The sequence below is a fragment of the Dendrobates tinctorius genome, unplaced genomic scaffold (assembly GCF_039654945.1).
Source record: "Dendrobates tinctorius isolate UK_male_01 unplaced genomic scaffold, ASM3965494v1 ptg000211l, whole genome shotgun sequence".
In the NCBI taxonomy this organism is placed as follows: Eukaryota; Metazoa; Chordata; class Amphibia; order Anura; family Dendrobatidae; genus Dendrobates; species Dendrobates tinctorius.
Genome location: NW_027361878.1, coordinates 25,457,768 through 25,481,080, shown reverse-complemented (window position 1 = coordinate 25,481,080; position 23,313 = coordinate 25,457,768). Strand labels below are relative to the sequence as shown.

Here is a 23,313-nt window from a genome sequence, read left to right as displayed (position 1 = left end):
GCAAGTCCCACAGGACTGCACAAAATTCCTGACATCACGAGACAAGGCGGGCCACCAAAAAGACCGACTCACCAGATCTCTAGTACCAAAAATACCTGGATGACCAGCCAATGCAGAGCAATGAACTTCAGACATCACTCTCTTCCTCCACTGGTCAGGAACATACAACTTTCCACTGGGACAACGCTCAGGTTTGTCCTCCTGAAACTCTTCCAGAGCACGTCTCAAATCGGGCGAGATGGCAGAAAGAACTACCCCCTCGCCCAAGATGGCAGCAGGCTTAGTCACAACAGGAGAATCAGCAAGGAAACTCCTAGAGAGGGCGTCTGCCTTGATATTCTTAGTGCCCGGAAGAAAAGAGACCACAAAATCAAAACGTGTGAAAAACAAGGCCCACCTAGCCTGTCTAGGATTCAAGCGCTTGGCCGACTCCAGGTAAATCAAATTCTTGTGGTCAGTAAGGACCACGACTTGGTGTTTGGCTCCCTCCAACCAATGTCTCCACTCCTCAAATGCCCATTTCATGGCCAACAGTTCCCGATTCCCCACATCATAGTTACGTTCGGATGGGGAGAACTTTCGGGAAAAGAAAGCACAAGGATTCATTTTAGATGTCACAGGATCTTTTTGGGACAACACCGCTCCTGCACCAATCTCAGAAGCGTCCTCCTCCACCTGAAACGGGAGTGAGACATCAGGTTGCCGCAAAACCGGAGCAGAAGTGAATCTTCGCTTCAGCTCCTGAAAGGAAGAAACAGCCTCCGGAGACCATTTCAGCACATCAGCACCCTTCCTAGTCAAATCCGTCAATGGTTTGGCAATACCAGAAAAATTAGCTATAAATTTCCGATAAAAATTAGCAAAACCCAAAAACTTCTGGAGGGCCTTCAAAGAAGTGGGCTGAACCCAATCATAAATGGCCTGTACCTTGGCCGGGTCCATTTCAATAGTTGACGGAGACAAAATAAATCCCAAAAATGAAATCCTCTGTACCCCAAAAAGGCATTTCGATCCCTTGACATACAGGGAATTCTCCCTCAAAATCCGGAACACAGTCCGAACATGTTCCACATGAGAGTCCCAATTCTTGGAGAAGATCAAAATATCATCCAGATAGATAATCAAAAATTTATCCACAAAGTCTCGGAATATATCGTTCATGAAGCACTGGAAGACAGAAGGGGCATTAGTGAGCCCAAAAGGCATCACCAGGTACTCAAAATGTCCCTCCGGTGTATTAAACGCCGTCTTCCATTCATCCCCATGCTTAATGCGAATAAGATTATACGCCCCCCTGAGGTCAAGCTTGGTAAACCAGCAAGCACCTTTAACTCTGGAGAATAGATCAGAAATCAGGGGTAACGGATACTGATATTTAACAGTAATTTTGTTGAGGGCACGATAGTCAATACAAGGCCTTAATGAACCATCCTTTTTAGCCACGAAAAAAAACCCAGCACCCAAGGGTGAAGAGGATGGTCTAATATGACCCTTCTCCAACGCCTCCTTAATATAGGATCGCATAGCCTCGTGCTCGGGTACAGATAAATTGAAAAGCCGACCCTTGGGGAATTTACACCCCGGGTTCAGCTCAATAGCACAGTCATAACTCCTATGAGGAGGCAAAGACGCAGACTCATTCTCACTAAATACATCATAAAAGTCAGCCAAATAGTCAGGAACATCATGCGACTGGGGAGAGGTGGAGAAAACAGGAGCATCACTAAGGGCACACCGACAACCCCAACTCACCACAGACAAAGATTTCCAATCCAGAACTGGATTATGGATTTGCAACCAGGGAAACCCCAGAACAATGGTATCATGCAAATTATGCAACACCAAAAATCTGCAATTTTCTTGATGGTCTGGGGCGACCCGCATTACCACCTGGGTCCAAAACTGAGGTTTATACTTCGCCAAAGGAGTAGCATCAATACCCCTCAAAGGGATAGGCATCCGCAGAGGTGTCATAGGAAATCCACAACGTTTAGCAAAATCCAAGTCCATCAGGTTCAGAGCTGCTCCTAAATCCACAAAAGCCTTGGCGGAAAATGTGGACAGGGAGCAGATCAGAGTAATTGCCAGAAGAAACTTAGGTTGAACACCACCCACAGAAAACGTGTGTGCACAACGTTTCTCTCATTTAGGGCAGACAGAAATAATATGCGAGGCATCTCCACAAAAAAAACTCAGCTTATTACGCCTTCTGAACTCCTGACGTTGCGCCCTAGACAAAACTCTATCACATTGCATAGGTTCAGACATTTGTTCAACAGGTGGCAACATCTCTCGTGTAGTTTTGCGTTCACATAAACGCCGATCCACCTGAATGGCTAAATGACTTTGCTAAACGTTGTGGTTTTTCCATGACGCCTCTGCGGACGCCTATTCCTTTGAGGGGTATTGATGCTACTCCTTTGGCGGAGAATAAACCTCAGTTTTGGACCCAGGTGACAATGCGAGTTGCCCCAGACCACCAAGAAAATTGTACATTTTTGGTGCTGCATAATTTGCATGATACTATTGTTCTGGGTTTTCCTTGGTTGCAAACTCATAATCCAGTTTTGGATTGGAAATCTGGGTCTGTGGTGAGTTGGGGTTGTCAGTGTGTTATTAGGGACGCTCCTGTTTTCTCCACCTCTCCTCAGTCTCATGATATTCCTGATTATCTGGCCAATTTTTCTGATGTATTTATTGAGAGTAAGGCTAGTTTCACACTAGCGTTTTTGAGCGCAGCGACGGCCTGCGCATGGCCGCAGCTAAGCCCCGCCCCCTGCAGCGCCTCCGCCGGTAGCTCCGCCTACCGGCGCATGACGCTGCATGCGCCCGGCGTCCCCTATCTTTATCACTGGGGGCGCAGGCCGTGCGCAGTATGCGTTTGGCGGCGCAACCAAACTGCAGCAGATTGCATTTGGCGCAGGTCTGCGCACCGTCAAAAGGACGCATGCGCCGCCAAATGCATACTGCGCACGGCCTGCGCCCCCAGTGATAAAGATAGGGGGCGCATGCAGCGTCATGCGCCGGTAGGCGGAGCTACCGGCGGAGGTGCGGCAGGGAGCGGGGCTTAGCTGCGGCCGTGAGCAGGCCGTCGCTGCGCTCAAAAACGCTAGTGTGAAACTAGCCTTAGTCTGCGTCTTTGCCTCCTCATAGGAGTTATGACTGTGCAATTGAGTTGATGCCTGGGTGTAAATTTCCCAGGGGTCGGCTTTTCAACTTATCAGTACCCGAACATGATGCTATGCAATCCTATATTAAGGAGTCGCTGGAGAAGGGTCATATAAGACCATCCTCGTCACCTTTAGGTGCTGGGGTTTTTTTGTGGCCAAGAAAGTTGGTTCATTAAGGCCTTGTATTGATTATCGTTCCCTTAACAAGATGACGGTTAAATATCAGTACCCGTTACCTCTGATGTCTGATTTATTCTCCAGAGTTAAGAGTGCTTGCTGGTTTACCAAGCTTGACCTCAGGGAGGCGTATAATCTTATTCGCATCAAGCACGGGGATGAATGGAAGACGGCGTTTAATACTCCAGAGGGACATTTTGAGTACCTGGTGATGCCTTTTGGGCTCACGAATGCCCCTTCTGTCTTCCAGTCCTTTATGAATGATATTTTTCGAGACTTTGTGGTTAAGTTTTTGATCATCTATCTGGATGATATTTTGATCTTTTCTAGTGATTGGGATTCTCATGTGGAACATATCCGGACTGTGTTCCGGATTTTGAGGGAGAATTCCCTGTTTGTTAAGGGATCGAAATGCCTCTTTGGTGTACAGAGGATTTCATTTTTGGGATTTATCTTATCTCCATCGACTATTGAAATGGACCCGGTCAAAGTACAGGCCATTTATGATTGGGTTCAGCCTACTTCTTTGAAGGCACTCCAGAAGTTTTTGGGTTTTGCTAATTTCTATCATAAATTTATAGGTAATTTTTCTGGTATTGTCAAACCACTGACTGATCTGACCAAGAAGGGCGCTGATGTGCTGAATTGGTCTCCTGAGGCTGTCTCAGCATTTCAGGAGCTTAACCAGAGATTTACTTCAGCTCCAGTTTTACGGCAACCTGATGTCTCACTTCCATTTCAGGTGGAGGTAGACGCTTCTGAGATTGGTACAGGAGCTGTTTTGTCCCAAAAAGACCCTGTGACTTCTAAGATGAATCCCTGTGCCTTCTTTTCTCGAAAGTTCTCCCCATCTGAACGCAACTATGACGTGGGGAATCGGGAATTGTTGGCCATGAAGTGGGCATTTGAGGAGTGGAGACATTGGTTGGAGGGAGCTAGACATTATTTTTGTAGGGTTTTTTGCAGGTTGCAGTGTCTTCCCTTTCCTGTCCTTTCTAGTTAGTTTGGGCCCCATCATTTGCTCAGCCTATTTTCCTGCCTGTGTTTGTGCCTTCATCTTGTTTCACCGTCAATACATGTGTGGGGGCTGTCTATTCCTTTGGGGTCTGCTCTGGGGCAGTTAGTTTTCCCTTTTCTTGCTTTAGGCTTATGTAGTCCTCCGGCCGTGACGAGGCGTCTAGGTTCATCGTAGGAACGCTTCACGGCTACTGCTCGTTGTGTGGTAAGATCAGGGCTCTGCAATCTGCATAGTTACCAACCTCTCTGGTTTTCTGTGGCTTAGCTTGTTTTGCCTTTTTCTCCTCGGTGACCCATTCATAACAGAGATATGTGAGGGAGCTTATTGCTCGGTGATGTGTAAGAGGGCTTAAAAGTGTTGTCCACTACTCTGACAACCCCTACTTAAATCCCCATTGTTTCCCCCCTTGTAAAATAATAACACCTATATTCGCCCCCAATGCCGGCACTAGCTCTCCTGGGGATCGCAATCCCTGTTGCCATCAGCACTGACTTTACTCTTCCCTTCAGACAAATCACATACATCTGGAGGAAGCGAGAGCGTGTACATACTGTGCTCCTTGCGTAGGAGATTGGCCACTATTGATAAGACTGCAGAGGTGGTCGGGAACCCAAGCATCGAGCAGTAAAAAAACAACTTGGTTCTTGAGAGCAGAGAGGATTTTTAGTAACAAGAAAATTGCAAAGTTGCCGGATTTTACAAACACTTCGCAAATTCACCAATTTAAGATGTTGAGGAAACCCCTTTAGCCCTGATTCGTGATCTTGTATAGATTGGAGAAGAATTTCATCATGACGGATGAAAAGGGCAGATGGTTACTAGGAAATATTCACGACCACTTCCATGTTTAATACCCATTTGTTTTTCATTTTGCTTTGTCATGATTATGCATATGAAATTCATGTATGAAGTTCTTCTAGTAGTCACCAGATGGCAGAACGGCAGGAATCCACCGCTGCCTGGTACAGCAGGTTCCCAGGTGCCAGACTATGCTGATACAGACTCACAAATTCTGATGGTGACGTCTATATGAGTCATCTCCAACAATTGGGGAAGTAACAATATTGCTGAGGAGTCATGTGCGCTGCTGTGTGGGAAGGAAAACGCTGATCATTTCTTTTAATCGGTATCAAGGCTATAGCACTTTTTTTTGTTTTGTCATTCATCTCTTCTATTGCTTCATTTTAAATACATGTTTGCAAAGATGTTTTGTTTCTTACGTCAAAAAGGTGAACCAGTGTGCAAGAAAGGCACCTACAACACCACTATACTAACATTGTCTGTGTCGATGGTGCTAAATTGACTTAACAAGACCATAAGGTTTTTAAAAAAAAAAAAAAAAAAGTCTTTTGTCTTTGTGGATAAATAGGTCCCATGAGTTTCGCTAATAAGCCAGCTTCCTCAGGGGATGATCACCATTGTCCATTTGTCTTTGTGGATAAATAAGTCCCATGTGTTTCGCTGAGATCAGCCAGCTTCCTCAGGGGATGATCACCAGCTTTGGAATTTTTCATGGCATATATGTAGACATTTATACTCTGCATATACTTGGATGGTCTTTTAGGACATCTCGAGAATGAGGGTATATTTGAGGATGATCTTATTTTACTGGGTTGTTCAGTTTATACCCTAGCTGTCCATGTGGTAGCAGGCTGACAAATCATGAGCCATAGCTATGAGACGTGTTAAACACATCTCAAAAGTGTATGTCTGTTTATGTTCATAAGTCAATTATGTATCAATCTATATATATAAATTTGAATGTATGTGTGTGTATCACCAACCAATCACGAAGCATCTTTCGTTTCACCAGAGCTGTTTAAAAGAAGCTGAGCTGTGATTGGTTGCTATGAGCAACAGTTTTGACACTCCACGACAACACCTCAGCAGACATTGACATGGTGGGAGAAATCTAGCATCCCCGGGAACATAAGCTCCCAGCCATTGTCGGACCCCCAGAAAGAGCAGAGAGCACGATAGAATTGAATCCCCCCCCCCCCCCATATACCCATCACACATCCTCCATCCCATAGGCACATCTTCCCTCTTTAAAGGGATCTCCGGTATGGAAGTTAGGGTAAATCCCTCAGCGTTCTGATTCTGACCACAACCTTCTATTAAAGGGTTCATTGGTATGGATGTCAGGGCAAATCCACCCAGCACTTTGGTTTTGATACCAGGCCTTTCTTAAAGGGATCCCCGGTATGGAAGTTAGGACCATTCCACTCAGTGCTGCGGTTCTGACCCCAGGGTCTCTTAAAGGGATCCCTGGTACGGAAATAAGGGCAAATCCACTCTGCGCTTTGGTACTGACCTCAGGCCTCTCTTAAAGGGATCTCCAGTAAGGAAGATGGAGCGCTGAGGGATCTGCCCTGATTCTGACCCCAGGCTTCTATTAAAGGGTTCCCCGGTATGGAAGTTAGGGCCATTCCACTCAGCGTTCTGGGTCTGACCCCAGGCTCTCTTAAAGGGATCCCCGGTATGGAATTTAGGGCAATTGCCTTCAAATGCTCTGGTACTGACCCCAGGCTCTCTTAAAGAGATCCCTGGTATGGAAGTTAGGACCGTTCCACTCAGAGCTCTGATTCTGACCCCAGGATTCTATTAAAGGGATCATTGGTATAGAAGTCAGGGCAAATCCACTCAGCGATCTGGTTCTGACCCCAGGCCTCTCTTAAAGGGATCCCCGGTATATGGAAGTTAGGACCGTTCCACTAAGTGCTCTGGTTCTGACCCCAGGCTGATGGGATGATGTGGGATATTATAGTGAATGTGGCTATGCGGAGTGGGCGGGGCTCTACACTCAGCTTTATATATAGATATAATAATTATAATTTGTTATAACTAACCGGCGTTAGTTACCATGCCCCGGCAATGCCGGGCTCTGCAGCTAGTAATATATTTTTGTATATTTGGAGGTGCTTTCATTCCACACTGGTTCACTGATGTTGCCATGTATCACCAGAAAAGATACTCTTTTCTGTGCTTGCCTTATTCCTGGCAGGCTGCATATGCCTTTGTACTTTTATACTGGATATTTAAAGAAGCCAACGTAACACCTCACCTATGACATCCATATGTCTTGAAAGTCCATCTGCAGCATTTCAGACAAAACAATTTAAAATGACCTGAGAAAAGTCAAGGCAGTGGCTTGATTTACAGGTCCCTTCCCATAGAGGCCTTTTAAAGAATATCCCCCAAAGTTTATCCTCTTAATATACCGCTCATATTATACAGCACTGTGTACTTACAATTTGCTCATTTTCCCTTTCTACACAGATAATTCTTCTCTTTCCCATTAGGTCTATGACATCAGCTGCATGTCTCATGGCTGTTAGACAGCTGCAACACATGGATTATTGCCCATTTGTTAGGTAATCCCTGCCTGTGTTGCTGTCGAACAGCAGCGAAACATGCAGCTGTGGGGACTTGGACATATTTTCGAGCACGCCAAAGACACTCGGTTAGGACCCGAGCATGCTCAGATTAACACCTTATCACAGCACGTTCACTTCTCACTAATAACCAAGCCAGACGACGTCTCGGTCAGTCTGTTAGATGCCAAGATGGGTTTTGTTGCCTAGAAATGGCCAAATATAATTTTTGGGTACTGTATAAAAGATTACATTATGCCCCACATTAATGCAATACCCAAAAGGAGTGGGGGTATCTATGTTCTTTTCTGGTGGCTAGATTTCTGCATGCTAGTCACCTCAGTGACTAGCATTTTTTTCCTGATCACAAAATTCTCTAGGGAATTTTCTCCCAAAAAAAAAAAAAGCTGCTATATTTACCAGCACAGCAAAGTGCCACACCCCCCCCCAGCCTTCTGAATTCCTAGGAGGCCAAATTAAGTTCCATAGGAGTCAAGAAATTAAGGGCCACTTTAGGAAAGTAAGCTGGGTCAGGTCTTAGTATAACTATCCTCATATCTGTGTATAGGACAGGGCGTGTATGTCGCACACCCTGCAGACTGATATCGGAGCCACTAATACAATGGTTTTAAGGACAAGAAGCTCGTCAGACAATTGCTGTACGGGCTCAAACAGGTCTCTAGTACCAGAATTAGATCCCTCGTTGGAATACTTGTGACCAGCCTGGACCTACCACAAGATTTTATGAGCCGAGACACCCATTTATTTGCCACAACGTTACAGTTACCACTAGTCCTGCCCTTTTATTCCAGTAGGTTTCTTGTCCTTGCTGGGCAGATTCCCCCCCGGTGTGCAGTCATGGGTGAACGGAAAATTCTCAATCTACCCTTTACTTGAAATGTTACAGAAAAATAAAAAAAGCATAACCACAAGACAATATCGGCTCACATGTAAACTACTTTTATTATAAGGAAACATCTTCTGACCAGAAATCTTTGCTCCCTTTTATTATTCCCTCCGCAAACACCCAGGGTCCAGTCTGTCACAATACTGTATCGGTATGCAACAATCATCCATACACAAGTGTGCACACATCCTAGAGCATTTACTGTTCACGACACGAGAAAGCACACTACACTTATTGCTGTTAACGCGTTTAAAGAACTTACTAGATAAAAGATTTAGACATTGATGGTGGTCTCAGTGCAATGAAGGATGAAAGGGAGGGAAGAGTGAAAGGGAGGATGGGGCAAGGGCCAATACTGTGCCTGCTGGAGTGGACAGGGTCAGAATGTGGAATGTGAGTGCGGCTCCACCAGCAGAGCGCTCCTTAGGCGCTGTACGGATATTTCAGCAGTAAGGCTTCTCCTGCCGCTAATGTCAGCTTCTTTACAGGAACGCTGCTTCCTTCTTTTCTCTCGGGATTGGAGCTCAGAACTACTGAACACTGCTCCGGTATATTCTTATGCGCTATGGACACCTCAGTCTTCTCCTCAGGAGCAAAGTTTACTACAGTCACAAATCTTTCATTTTGGTCCCAAATCCGCACAAAAGCCAAAGCCTTGTCAGTGCTGTTTAGCAATGTGAAGTCTCCGTGAAGGAGGGACCGTTCTTTGCCCCTCAGATCGCTCAGACGCTTATAATGGCTGAGTAAAGAATCTTTATCATCTTCCTGGGCCTAGAGAAAGTGAAAAATAAAGAAAAAAAAAGTTTGTGAAAACAGGCATTTTAGTCCTGAGCTCATGTTCTCTTTTCAGTCTGTTGCCAAGTAGGGTAAAGGTTGTATCCAAGAATCTGAGCCACCGGATTAGGAGCGCACAATACAAAGAGCTGAGTCAGGAGGGGGATGAAGCTGCTGTTGGAGGGAAAATCTGCCACAGCAAGGATAAAACTGCAGCGTGAGCAGATAGAGGAACAGAGAGCAAAGATTACAGAAAACAGGCAAGTGCAAGGGTTACCATCGAGAACAAAGGTTAGAGATAAGCACCACTACACCATGTCCCACACAGCCACCTGCACCCCATTAGATTATAGCACATTTGCATTATGCCATTCAGGACTGGTCATATGCTCAAAAAGTCCCTACTCTTTTCTAAAGTGGCATTGTCCACTTCTGCACAGGAGGCGATTGATGCACATGATGCTATGACGCACCCCCCCCCCCCCCCAAACGCCTGCCAAGATACTAACGAAAAGGTCCATGCATCTCAGCAGATCTGTCTGGTCATGGCATCTTTAGTGTTGTCACCTCCCGATGCAAGTGACCAGAGATTTAAAAAAAAAAAAAAAAAAAAAAAAAGTTTAGATAACCCATTACATCTTTTGGCAGAAAAAAAAAAAAAAAAAAATTCCAAAAAATGCTTTCCCAGAGTCCTGAGTGGCAGTCCTGAGTGCGTGCAATGATACGGCAGTGTAAGGCATCATGTGGGTGTAGACTGAACCGGCTGACCAGCTTATGTCAACACTTTGCTGACAGCACATTTTGATCATGATTTCAACATGTCTGATCTTTAGTCTCAAGGGAGATAAGCAGCAGGCAGACATGTCCCATAAAACACCTATTCCCTTCTCCCAAAAACATTATGTGTACGAGTGTGTCTGTAAGACGTTGTCCTCTGACCGCTCCATCCAGCATCAGAAGTTTATTATTTTAAAGAATCTCTGGTAAGACACTAATTCTCCAACTTACAAAAATAAAAAAATTCAATTGTCAATTTGAAGATCATGCAAAAAGTCAACCACACAAGAGACTTGTATTACTGAGGTCAGCTCATAAATACAGATTTAGTACAATCCTATACCCACAGCTTACCTTAAAGGAGATGTTCATGTTGAGCTCATTCACTTTGTCCACTGTGCCGCCTTCAGAGAAGCCATGATTTTTACCGCTGTCCCACTGCATGTATGGGCCGCGTGCAGGCTGCGGAGGAGGGAACACGTAAGGAACAATGCGCAGACTACTTGAGGGCAGATTAACGGATTTGACATAGACCACTTCGTGCCTAGGCTCATCCTCTGATGTCATTTTATTGGGTAATCCTACTGCAAGAGCCCTTACCTGTCCAGGCAAATCTTTAAGTCCAATCTCATCTCCATACAAAGTTAAAGGTGTTCCCTGAAGAGTGAAGAGCAGGAGCTGATACACACGCAACAACTTCTCCTTCACGGCAGAAGCCACGTGTCCTAGACCTGGTCGGATCTCGAGGAAAGAAAAACAATTACAAATGTGAATATCGACCAACATACTGGTAATGACAGAAGCTGAAGTACATGGCAAAGTCCAGGTCTACTCACTGCCCACAGAATCTTGTCCTGTTCCCAAGCGAACCCTTGATACTGCCTGATCCGCTCTCTAAGAGAATTGTCGCTTTCATTCCCTTTGCTCAACAAGTAGCTGGTGCTTAATATACCAGTTTTCGTGTCATTGAGGATACTCATTATCTGGTTGCTGGGGGAATCATTAGAGGAGATGAGCAGCACCCTATATCAAGAGAAAATGCATAATCTGTCAATATGCATCTTCTAATAGTGCCGAGAAGGTCACTACGTCACAACAGCGTCCTAGATACTCGCCTCGCTTTACCCTCGGCGCTGTGGTTCACAGTGACGTTCTGCAGCTCAGGAATGAGCTCATCGGGCTGTAAAGTAAGGGACGAACAAAAGTTTTATCAGCAAACAGAGGATGTAATATGACAGAGCCTACTATAAAAGTGAAAGATATACAGACTTACATTCTGGATTTTCTCAAACCCGCTGATGTAAATTCCTCCAACTCCCTTTTCGAACCAGAAATGCATAGCATCCTGCAAGACCGGAAATAAAAAGTTAAGTCTTCCTCAGAGATTGAAAAAAAATAGGGAAATAAAAAGGCATTTGAGGGGACAATAAGGCTGCCTGCTTGAAAAACTGCATCACTTTCCAAGAGGGTGTCCGTGCCATTTAAAGAGCTGCACCACTCTATGGAACAAGCAGGCAGTGGGGCAAATTACTGACTCCAGTCTAAACGATACAGTATATACTTGGACTAGACGATCCAACTGTAGAGCTCCCCAAAGTGTTTGCCTGCCCACCCTCTAAGTGACTGCTGTGCTGGGTATTGCAGGGTTAAAATAAATGGGACAACACTGCAGGAACCAGAAAACGCTGCAGCATCCTGTGCATGCAAGGGAGACACACTCACCAATCAAATACAGAAAGAATCAATATTCTGAACCTAGAAATACCCCAGAAAAAGGGTTTTCCCAGTTTCAGAAAAACTGCACCTGTAGATTATGGTTTTACTCACCCTCCCTGGGTCCAGCGGTGAGTCTTTGCCATTGATCCAAGTGTTGATGGCTACACCAGGTTGATGGCAAGAGCTGCTGATCTCACTTGTTGATGTAACAATACTACAGACAGACCCCCGGGAGCCGCAGTTAGAGACTGTGCTGGGCCAGAGGATGGAGAATTTTTTTTTTTTTTCCCCAAAAGCACAGGAGTTTTCCCAACCTGGAAAACCCCTTTAAGCTTTAGAGTACACCGTCAATGTAGGCCGCATCATGCGAGCAGAGCGCATACTCACTGCTGGATAGGCCTGTGTATGGTGGGCTCACCTTGATTTGTGTTAGCAGGGCACTCTCTGGCTGTTTCATTTCCTCGTTGAACCAGACATCTTCTCCTCTGTAGTTAGGGGTGAGGTCTAAAACTATCTGAATGCCTAAAAATAAAACAAATAAATCTGCTTAGTACAGAGACTGCCATTCTTGTGGTGTACCACCAGCACAGACTCCTCAGAGATCCCAGCACCTGCCTTGGGGGGCACCCCACCTGGTACTCACTTTTCTTACGAGCAGCATCCAGGAGGCTTTTGAAGTTCTCTATGTTTCCGTATTTCTGGTCAATCTCCTTGAGCCTGGTACTGGAAGGATCGTCTTTAGAATTGATGTGCAGCGGCCCGATCACCAGACCCTTCACTTTCAGGCTGCTGAGGGAATCCAGGCGATGTTGGATTCCTGGACATCAATGAATGAGAAAGTTATTCTACAACTAACAACTATTTGTCACCAGCTTGTTAACATTCCCTACATCACAGGGTCTGGCTGCACATTTTCTGAATAACCAAACTTCTTGGGACTATAATGTTCATAAGGCTGGGTACACATGTAGCGGTTTTTGCGTTTTTGCAGCGATTTTGGATTTTCGGAAGGTGAGAATAATATTTTTTATGTCCTATCTTTTACTACTGATGCTACATAGGCAGCCTCAATAGTAAAAAAAAAAAAGTTGGGTCACACTTGTCAAACACTATGTGAAACCTGTCAGTTGTCCAAGCGATGCTACAGATCACTTGGAAAACGCTAGCATTCTGCAAGCTAATTACACTTACAAAATGCTAATTTTTCCGTGGGAAAATCGCAGGAATTTAAAATGCGGTTTTACCGCAGAATGGAATTGCGGAATTCCTGCGGTAACTTCTGCAGGAATTCCGCTACGTGTGAACTTAGCCTCACTGGTCAGGACAGCGGTTCCTCTGCAGCACCACCACAGGAGACATGAAGCATTACATAGTGCCCAGTAAACTAAGAGGGGTTCAAGATTTTTGTACAGTGACAGAAGATAGTGGAGACATTAACAGGCAATCACAGCCCAGCACCAGACTGGAGGCCAGTGATCGGCTGCAGCAGTCACCTGTGGGTGGTTAGGGGACTTGCAATAAGTACAAATAATGTATTAATGCTTCTGACATCGTTTACAAAGAAATCCTCAACGCCTTTTAATTGAGCAGGCGCTATGTCATGCCTCACATCTCCTGTGGCAGTGCTGTAACATTTCCTTTACCCTTATCAATAGTTCTTTATGAAAAAAATGTATTCACTCTCATCAAGTATAACGATAAAAGATCGCAATAACGGGAATGATCACCGCTGTATGCAGTGTATAGGGGCCAGAGCGGTCTGCACCATACAATGTGGCTTGCACACCACGATTCTGGAGGCGATACCTGATGCTTCATCACATAGGGCAGGGATGGTGAACCTTTCTGAGACCGAGTGCCCAAACTGCAGCCTAAAACTCACTTTATGACGAAGTGCCAAATGCCCCATCATGATCCCCTTCACGTAGAAATTGCCCATTCCACCACCTCCATTATTTCCTTCTCCATCACCCCATCATCCCCCTCTCCCCCATCACACAAACACCCCAGCACCCCCCCCCCCCACACACCAGGCGTGCCATAGGTTCGCCATCACTGACACAGGGTATGGCGGAGTCCTTGAGAACAGGGGAACATTACTAATGACAAGTACATACTATCCTGGAAGAAGCACAGGCAGCAGCTGATGCAACTCCGGCAGCCGCCCCACACACACACACGCGCGCACGCAGCCCCACACGCGCGCGCACGCAGCCCCCCACACACACACACGCGCACGCAGCCCCCCCACACACACGCGCACGCAGCCCCCCACACACACGCGCGCGCGCACGCAGCCCCACACACACACGCGCGCGCGCGCACGCAGCCCCACACACACACGCGCGCGCGCACGCACGCAGCCCCACACACACACGCGCGCGCGCACGCAGCCCCACACACACACACACACGCGCGCGCGCACGCAGCCCCACACACACGCGCGCGCGCACGCAGCCACGCACACACGCGCGCGCAGCCCCACACACACGCGCGCGCGCGCGCACGCAGCCCCACACACACACACGCGCGCGCGCACGCAGCCACACACACACACACGCGCGCGCGCACGCAGCCACACACACGCGCGCGCACGCAGCCCCACACACGCGCGCGCAGCCACACACACGCGCGCGCGCGCAGCCACACGCGCGCACGCAGCCACACGCGCGCGCACGCAGCCACACGCAGCCACACACGCAGCCCCACACACGCGCGCACGCAGCCCCACACACACACACGCGCGCACGCAGCCCCACACACACACACGCGCGCACGCAGCCCCACACACACACACGCGCGCACGCAGCCCCACACACACACACACGCGCGCACGCAGCCCCACACACACACACGCGCGCAGCCACACACACACACACACACGCGCACGCAGCCCCACACACACACGCGCGCACGCAGCCCCACACACACACGCGCGCACGCAGCCCCACACACACACGCGCGCGCACGCAGCCCCACACACACGCGCGCACGCAGCCCCACACACACGCGCGCACGCAGCCCCACACACACACACGCGCACACGCAGCCCCACACAAACACACGCGCGCACGCAGCCCCACACACACACACACACGCGCGCGCGCACGCAGCCCCACACACACACACGCAGCCCCACACACACACACGCAGCCCCACACACACACACGCAGCCCCACACACACACGCAGCCCCACACACACACGCAGCCCCACACACACACGCAGCCCCACACACACACGCAGCCCCACACACACACGCAGCCCCACACACACACGCGCGCGCACGCAGCCCCACACACACACGCGCGCGCACGCAGCCCCACACACACACGCGCGCGCACGCAGCCCCACACACACACGCGCGCGCACGCAGCCCCACACACACACGCGCGCGCACGCAGCCCCACACACACACGCGCGCGCACGCAGCCCCACACACACACGCGCGCACGCAGCCCCACACACACACGCGCACGCAGCCCCACACACACACACGCGCGCACGCAGCCACACACACACACGCGCGCGCACGCAGCCACACACACACACGCGCGCACGCAGCCCCACACACACACGCGCGCGCGCGCACGCAGCCCCACACACACACGCGCGCGCGCACGCAGCCCCACACACACACGCGCGCGCACGCAGCCCCACACACACACACACGCGCGCACGCAGCCCCACACACACACACACACGCAGCCCCGCACACACGCGCGCGCGCACGCAGCCACGCACACACGCGCGCGCGCACGCAGCCCCACACACACGCGCGCGCGCGCGCACGCAGCCCCACACACGCGCGCGCGCGCACGCAGCCCCACACACACGCGCGCGTGCGCGCACGCAGCCCCACACACACACGCGCGCACGCAGCCCCACACACGCGCGCGCAGCCACACACACGCGCGCGCGCGCGCAGCCACACGCGCGCGCGCAGCCACACGCGCGCGCACGCAGCCACACACGCGCGCGCACGCAGCCACACGCAGCCACACACGCAGCCCCACACACGCGCGCACGCAGCCCCACACACACACACACACACACGCGCGCACGCAGCCCCACACACACGCGCGCACGCAGCCCCACACACACGCGCGCGCGCGCACGCAGCCCCACACAAACACACGCGCGCACGCAGCCCCACACACACACACACACGCGCGCGCACGCAGCCCCACACACACACACGCAGCCCCACACACACACACGCAGCCCCACACACACACACGCGCGCGCACGCAGCCCCACACACACACGCAGCCCCACACACACACACGCGCGCGCACGCAGCCCCACACACACACGCAGCCCCACACACACACGCGCGCGCACGCAGCCCCACACACACACGCGCGCGCGCGCACGCAGCCACACACACACGCGCGCGCACGCAGCCCCACACACACGCGCGCGCACGCAGCCCCACACACACACGCGCGCGCACGCAGCCCCACACACACACGCGCGCGCACGCAGCCCCACACACACACGCGCGCACGCAGCCACACACACACACGCGCGCACGCAGCCACACACACACACGCGCGCACGCAGCCACACACACACACACGCAGCCCCACACACACACACGCGCGCACGCAGCCCCACACACACACACGCGCGCGCGCACGCAGCCCCACACACACACGCGCGCGCGCACGCAGCCCCACACACACACGCGCGCGCGCACGCAGCCCCACACACACACGCGCGCGCGCACGCAGCCCCACACACACACGCGCGCGCGCACGCAGCCCCACACACACACGCGCGCGCGCACGCAGCCCCACACGCGCGCACGCAGCCCCACACACACGCGCGCGCACGCAGCCCCACACACGCACGCAGCCCCACACACGCACGCAGCCCCACACACGCACGCAGCCCCACACACGCACGCAGCCCCACACACACACACGCAGCCCCACACACACACACGCGCACGCACGCAGCCCCACACACACGCGCGCGCGCACGCAGCCCCACACACACGCGCGCGCGCACGCAGCCCCACACACACGCGCGCGCACGCAGCCCCACACACACGCGCGCGCACGCAGCCCCACACACACGCGCGCGCACGCAGCCCCACACACACGCGCGCGCACGCAGCCCCACACACGCGCGCGCGCACGCAGCCCCACACACACGCGCGCGCACGCAGCCCCACACACACGCGCGCGCACGCAGCCCCACACACACGCGCACGCACGCAGCCCCACACACACGCGCACGCAGCCCCACACACACGCGCACGCAGCCCCACACACACGCGCACGCAGCCCCACACACACACGCACGCAGCCCCACACACACACGCACGCAGCCCCACACGCACGCAGCCCCACACGCACGCAGCCCCACACACACGCAGCCCCACACACACACACACGCGCGCAGCCCCACACACACACACGCACGCACGCACGCGCGCAGCCCCACACACATTCACCATCACTGACACAGGGTATCGCGGAGCCCCTGGGAACAGGGGCCATTACTTTTTAGGAGTAGATACTGTCCTGGAAGAAGCACAGGCAGCAGCTGATGCAACTCCAGCAGCCGCCTGCAGTGACGTCACCGCCCCGCCTGCAGTGACGTCACCGCCCCGCCTGCAGTGACGTGCACAGCGCAGTCCCCATTCATCACTCACCGGCGATGTCCCCGACCCCGTCCTGGCCCTCGGCGTCCTGGAAGGTGGCGGGGTCTCCGATCTGGTACAGCGGCCCCTTGTTCCACCACTCCATGGCGGGCAGCGGGCGGCAGCGCGGGGCCTGGACGATGATGACCACCGCTCCGGCCAGCATGCCGGCCCAGCCCAGCCAGAAGAGGATGAGCAGCGCCCAGCGCACCCGCACCCAGCCCGCGGTGCCGGCCACCTTCAGCAGCTCCTCCTTGGACAGGCCGGTGAACTTGGCTGGCCGGCTGCTGCTGCCGCCGTCATCGTCCTCCAGCTTCACCTTCACCACCCCGTTTTTCTCGCCCCCCACAGGGGACTCTCCTTCCTCCGCCGCCATCGGCTGCTTCTCCGGGTCTATCTCGTTCAGCTCCACGTCCTTCATGTCTAGCGCCGTGTCCTGTGTCATACCTGCGGGAGGGAAGAGACATGAGCTCGGGGCACGTCCGCCATAGCCAGAGATACCGGAGGTGCTAGCACCGGCGTCTGCCGCTCACCTGCCACGGCTGTGTCAGCGATCAGCTGCAGATTGGCCGAGGAGCGGCGCGCTCCCCTATATAAGTACTGGGCTCCTCCCACTGCCAGGCCCCGCCCCCAGCACTGGAGACACTGATGCAACAGCCGGCGACGAGGTCTAGAATGTGAGCGGAGCCCCAGTGCTGCGGAGCAGGAGGTCCCGACACCACCCGGTGTACATGGCGAGAGCTCACACTGGCCGGACCTAGAGGAAGACACGATCAAATCCGCAACAGCTTCTCTGCATTAGGCTAAGTGCACACGTACCGGAACTCTCCCGGAAATTACCGCGAGAATTCCGGAATTCCAGTTCGCGGGAAAATCGCATTTTAAATTCCCGTGATTTTCCCGCGGAAAAACTAGCATTTTGCAAGCGTAAGGGTATGTGCACACGTTGCAGAAAATTTCTGCACAAAAACCTGAATCCCTTCCCAGAAACCGCACCTATTTTTCGGCGGCGGTTTTTGCGCGGTTTTGATGCGTTTTTGATGCGTTTTTTACCGCAGCGGTTTCTAAAAGCATGGGAGAAGCCTAAACCACGGAAAAAACCGCAAAATTAATGTGCATGCTGCGGTTTTTTCGCGGTAAAAAACGCATCAATGTGCACACAAAGTGCAAAATGCATAGAAATGACTGTGCAGCTTATTTTTAGCGGTTCTATAGTGAAAACCGCGGTAAAAACCGCTAAAAAAACGCTGTGTGTGAACACAGCCTAATTAGCTTGCAAAATGCTAGCGATGCTACAGATCGCTTGGAGAACTGATTGACAGGTTGGTCACACTCGTCAAACATAGTGTTTGACGAGTGTGACCAACTTTTTACTACTGAGGCCGCCTATGCAACATCAGTAGTAAAAGATAGAATGTAAAAAATAATAAAAAATGCTGTTATTCTCACCTTCCGACGTCCCACGCATCCGTTCCCAGTAATCCTTTGCGAAAATGCCCGCGATGACGTCCGTTCTCGTGGGATTGCGATGTCTCGCGGTAATTCGCGATGACTGCGAGACTTCGCGATCCCGCGAGAACGAACACCATTGCGAGCATTTTCGCAAAGGATTACTGGGAACGAAAGCGTGAAGAGAAGCGGGAATGCTGCGCGGGACGCCGGAAGGTGAGAATAACAATATTTTTTATTTTAAATTCTATTTTTTACAGGGATATGGTACCCAAAGCCCGGAGGACAGTCTCCTCTCCTCCGGACCGTGGGTACCATCCGCAATTGTTCTGCTTACTTTCCGCATGGTGTGCACAGCCACATGCGGGAAGTAAGCGGAACAATGCATTCCTATGGGTGCGGGATCGCCGCGATTCCGCGAAATTAATGAGCATGCTGCGGTTTTTACCGCAAAGCGATTCCGCCGCGGTAAAAACCGCAGCATTAGCACAGCATTGCGGAATCCCATAGGAATGCATGGGATGCTTATTTTTTGCGTTTTCGCAGCAAAATCGCGCGGTTAAAACCACCGCGGAAACGCAAAAAAAAGCCACGTGTGAACTCAGCCTAACAGCTGTACACCGGCTAATCCGCTGCTCAAACGACTTCCGTGAGTGTGCACACGCTGCGGATTGTGGTGCGGATTTGGCCGCACGGATTTTGTAAAATCCACAGGTAAATCTGCAGGTCAAAAGACCTGCGGTTTTACCTGCGGATTGCTCTGCGGTTTTGCCCTGCGGTTTTTCATCTCCACAATGGAGGAGATAGGAACCGCAGCGGATTCCACAGAAAGAATTGACATGTCACCAGGCAGTGTCACCAGGCCTCCGTGATGTTCCGGCAGGTTCCTTCCCATTGATGCATTGCGCCAATGACCTTTGATGACGTCACGGTCTCGCGAGACGTGACGTCAGCAAAGGTCATCGCAAGGCATCCCTGGGAACGGGACCTGCTGGACCATCGCGGAGGCCTGGTGACACTGCGCGGGACGTCGGAAGGTGAGTATAACCTGATTTTTTTATTTTAATTCTATTTTTTACAGGGATATGGTGCCCGGAGGACAGTCTCCTCTCCTCTGGACCGTGGGTATCATCCGCAAACGTTCTGCTTACTTTTCGCATAGTGTGCACAGCCACATGCGGAAAGTAAGCGGAACAATGCATTCCTATGTGGGCGGGATTGCCGCGATTCTGCAAATTAATGAGCATGCTGCGGATTTTTCCATGATGCGATTCCGCCGCGAGAAAATCCACAGCAATTAGCACAGCATTGCGGAATCCCATAGGAATGCATGTGATGCTGTTTTTTTGCGTTTTCGCGGTAAAAACCACCGCGAAAACGCAAAAAAAACTGAATGTGTGAACGCAGCCTAAGGGTATGGTGCACACGTTGCAGATTCGTCTACGGATCCCCAGCGGATTTGGTCCTGCAGATCAGCAGCAGTTTTCCATGGGATGTACAGTACCATGTTATCCTATGGAAAACAAAAACCGCTGTGTACATGCTGCAGAAAAATCAGCGTGAAAACGCAGCGGTTTATTTTCCGCAGCATGTCAATTCTTTGTGCGGATTCCGCAGCGTTTTTACACCCATTCCATTATAGGAGTCCGCACTAAATCCGTTAGAAATCCGCAGGTAAAACGCAGGCATTTTGACCTGCGGCTTCTGCGCGGAAAAATCCGCAATGTGTGCACATACACTAAGGGCTTGTTCACACTGAGTAATAACCCCCCCCCCCACCAATACACTGCAGTATACAGTGACAGCAGACTGAATTATTTTTCTGAAATCTCATGCAAGCGCTGTTTGGTTTTTTTTACCTTGTGGATTTTAACCATTAATGCATTTTTTTATATCTGCAGCAGGTCATTTCTTTCAGTGTTGTTGCTGCATTTTCCATTATAGGAGGAAAAAACAAACAAAAATACATCAAAAACAAGTGTGCTGTATACAAAGTTTTTTCTGACAACGTGGAGTAAGTGCTCCAAACAAAAAACAGCGTGGCGTCAGAGATGTGTCACTTGTTGAAGGGGTTGCCCACTACTAGTACAACCGCTTCTTAAACTAAATGTTTGGCCCTGATTGAATAATAAACCCTATACTCTCCTCCTGTGCCGGCTCTGTTGCCGCAGTGCTCTCCCCGGGGCTGTGATGCGGTGTTGTTACACATGACGCCCAATCAGCGCTGGCGTCACTGTCTCTGCCTTAGGACAAACAACATGAAAAGGAAGTCCGGGCTGCAGCTGATCCCTGACTTCCTCAGTGGCACCAGCACTGATTGGGTGAGGATGTCATGTGTCACAAAACCGCACAAGAGCGAATGCCGGCACCGCGGGAAGAGCGCCAATCAGTGGTGTGGGCAGGGGTTATACACAGCTCAGCATTTGAGCACTGCTACATCTATAACAGATAAAACAGGGATTCTATCAAAACTGCAGCAAGCAGACAAGTGATACAATGCTAGAATCAGACTCTCTGTCCCCACATCACACTGCTGTTAGTATACATAGCGAAAACCTGCTGACAGATTCCCTTTAGTGATGTCTCCTAATCCAAATGGACAGGTCACACTTCTAGCCCCACACTGTATGATGGCTCCCTAAACAGCCGCCATATAATAAAATACACTTCCCTCTATACCAGTGATGGCGAACCTTTCTGAGACCGAGTGCCCAAACTGCAACCTAAAACCCAATTATTTATGACAAAGGGCCAACACGTGCCAAATGCCCCATCATGATCCCCTTCATGCAGAAATATTCTCCATCATGATCCCCTTCAGAAATATGCCCCATCATTGTCCCCTTCATGCAGAAATATGCCCCATCATTATCCTCTTCACGCAGAAATATGCCCCATCATGATCCCCTTCATGTAGAAATATGCCCCATCATTGTCCCCTTCATGCAGAAATATGCCCCATCATGATCCCTTCATGCAGAAATGCCCCATCATGACCCTTTTCTTGTAGTAATATGCCCCATCATGATCCCCTTCATGGAGAAATATGCCCCATCATTGTCCCCTTCATGCAGAAATATGCCCCATCATGATCCCCTTCATGTAGTAATATGCCCCATCATGATTCCCTTCTTGTAGTAATATGCCCCATCATGATCCCCTTCATGCAGAAATATTCCCCATCATGATCCCCTTCATGCAGAAATATGCCCCATCATGATCCCCTTCATGTAGTAATATGCCCCATCATGATCCCCTTCATGCAGAAATATTTCCCATCATGATCCCCTTCTTGTAGTAATATGCCCCATCGTGATCCCCGTCATGCAGAAATATTCCCCATCATGATCCCCTTCTTGTAGTAATATTCCCCATCATGATCCCCTTCATGCAGAAATATGCCCCATCATGATCCCCTTCATGTAGAAATATGCCCCATCATGATCCCCTTCATGCAGAAATATGCCCCATCATGATCCCCTTGTAGTAATATGCCCCATCATGATCACCTTCATGCAGAAATATTCCCCATCATGATCCCCTTCTTGTAGTAATATGCCCCATCATGATCCCCTTCATGCAGAAATATTATTATTATTATTATTATTATTATTATTATTATTTATTGTTATAGCGCCATTTATTCCATGGCGCTTTACATGTGAGGGGGGTATACATAAAAACAAGTACAATAGTCTTAAACAATACAAGTCATAACTGGTACAGGAGGAGAGAGGACCCTGCCCGCGAGGGCTCACAATCTTCAAGGGATGGGTGATAATACAGTAGGCGAGGGTAGAGCTGGTCGTGCAGCGGTTTGGTCGATCGGTGGTTACTGCAGGTTATAGGCTTGTCGGAAGAGGTGGGTCTTCAGGCTCTTTTTGAAGGTTTCGATGGTAGGTGAGAGTCTGATATGTTGTGGTAGAGAGTTCCAGAGTAGGGGAGATGCGCGAGAGAAATCTTGTATGCGATTGTGGGAAGAGGAGATAAGAGGGGAGTAGAGAAGGAGATCTTGTGAGGATCGGAGGTTGCGTGCAGGAAAGTACCGGGAGACGAGGTCACAGATGTATGGAGGAGACAAGTTGTGGATGGCTTTGTATGTCATGGTTAGGGTTTTGTAATGGAGTCTCTGGGCAATTGGGAGCCAGTGAAGGGATTGACAGAGGGGAGAAGCTGGGGAATAGCGGGGGGACAGGTGGATTAGTCGGGCAGCAGAGTTTAGAATAGATTGGAGGGGTGCGAGAGTGTTTGAGGGGAGGCCGCAGAGCATGAGGTTGCAGTAGTCAAGGCGAGTCAATA

General features: G+C 50.6%; 1 protein-coding gene across 1 annotated transcript; it reads right to left on the bottom strand.

Annotated features, from left to right (window-relative positions):
* Positions 1-8,683: 8,683 nt before the first annotated feature.
* SLC3A2 (solute carrier family 3 member 2) lies at positions 8,684-18,228 on the bottom strand. The gene is made up of 10 exons (XM_073554649.1): positions 18,099-18,228; positions 17,578-18,012; positions 12,557-12,730; positions 12,332-12,435; positions 11,471-11,542; positions 11,313-11,377; positions 11,034-11,220; positions 10,798-10,938; positions 10,552-10,659; positions 8,684-9,417 (listed from the first exon to the last, which is right to left on the bottom strand). The coding sequence occupies exons 2-10, from the start codon at positions 18,008-18,010 to the stop codon at positions 9,070-9,072; spliced, it is 1,632 nt and encodes a 543-aa protein (XP_073410750.1). The 5' UTR covers positions 18,011-18,012; positions 18,099-18,228; the 3' UTR covers positions 8,684-9,069.
* Positions 18,229-23,313: the final 5,085 nt, after the last annotated feature.

What these genes read in the sequence shown, in the direction of transcription:
- SLC3A2 (XM_073554649.1), bottom strand. Translation starts at nt 18,010, where the DNA reads ATGACACAGGACACGGCGCTAGACATGAAGGACGTGGAGCTGAACGAG. An exon ending in AGCGCCGAGGGTAAAGCGAG is followed by an intron (nt 11,221 to 11,312) that starts GCGAGTATCTAG and finishes CTCTTGATATAG; the next exon opens with GGTGCTGCTCATCTCCTCTA. An exon ending in ACATGAACATCTCCTTTAAG is followed by an intron (nt 9,418 to 10,551) that starts GTAAGCTGTGGG and finishes CACTTTCTCTAG; the next exon opens with GCCCAGGAAGATGATAAAGA.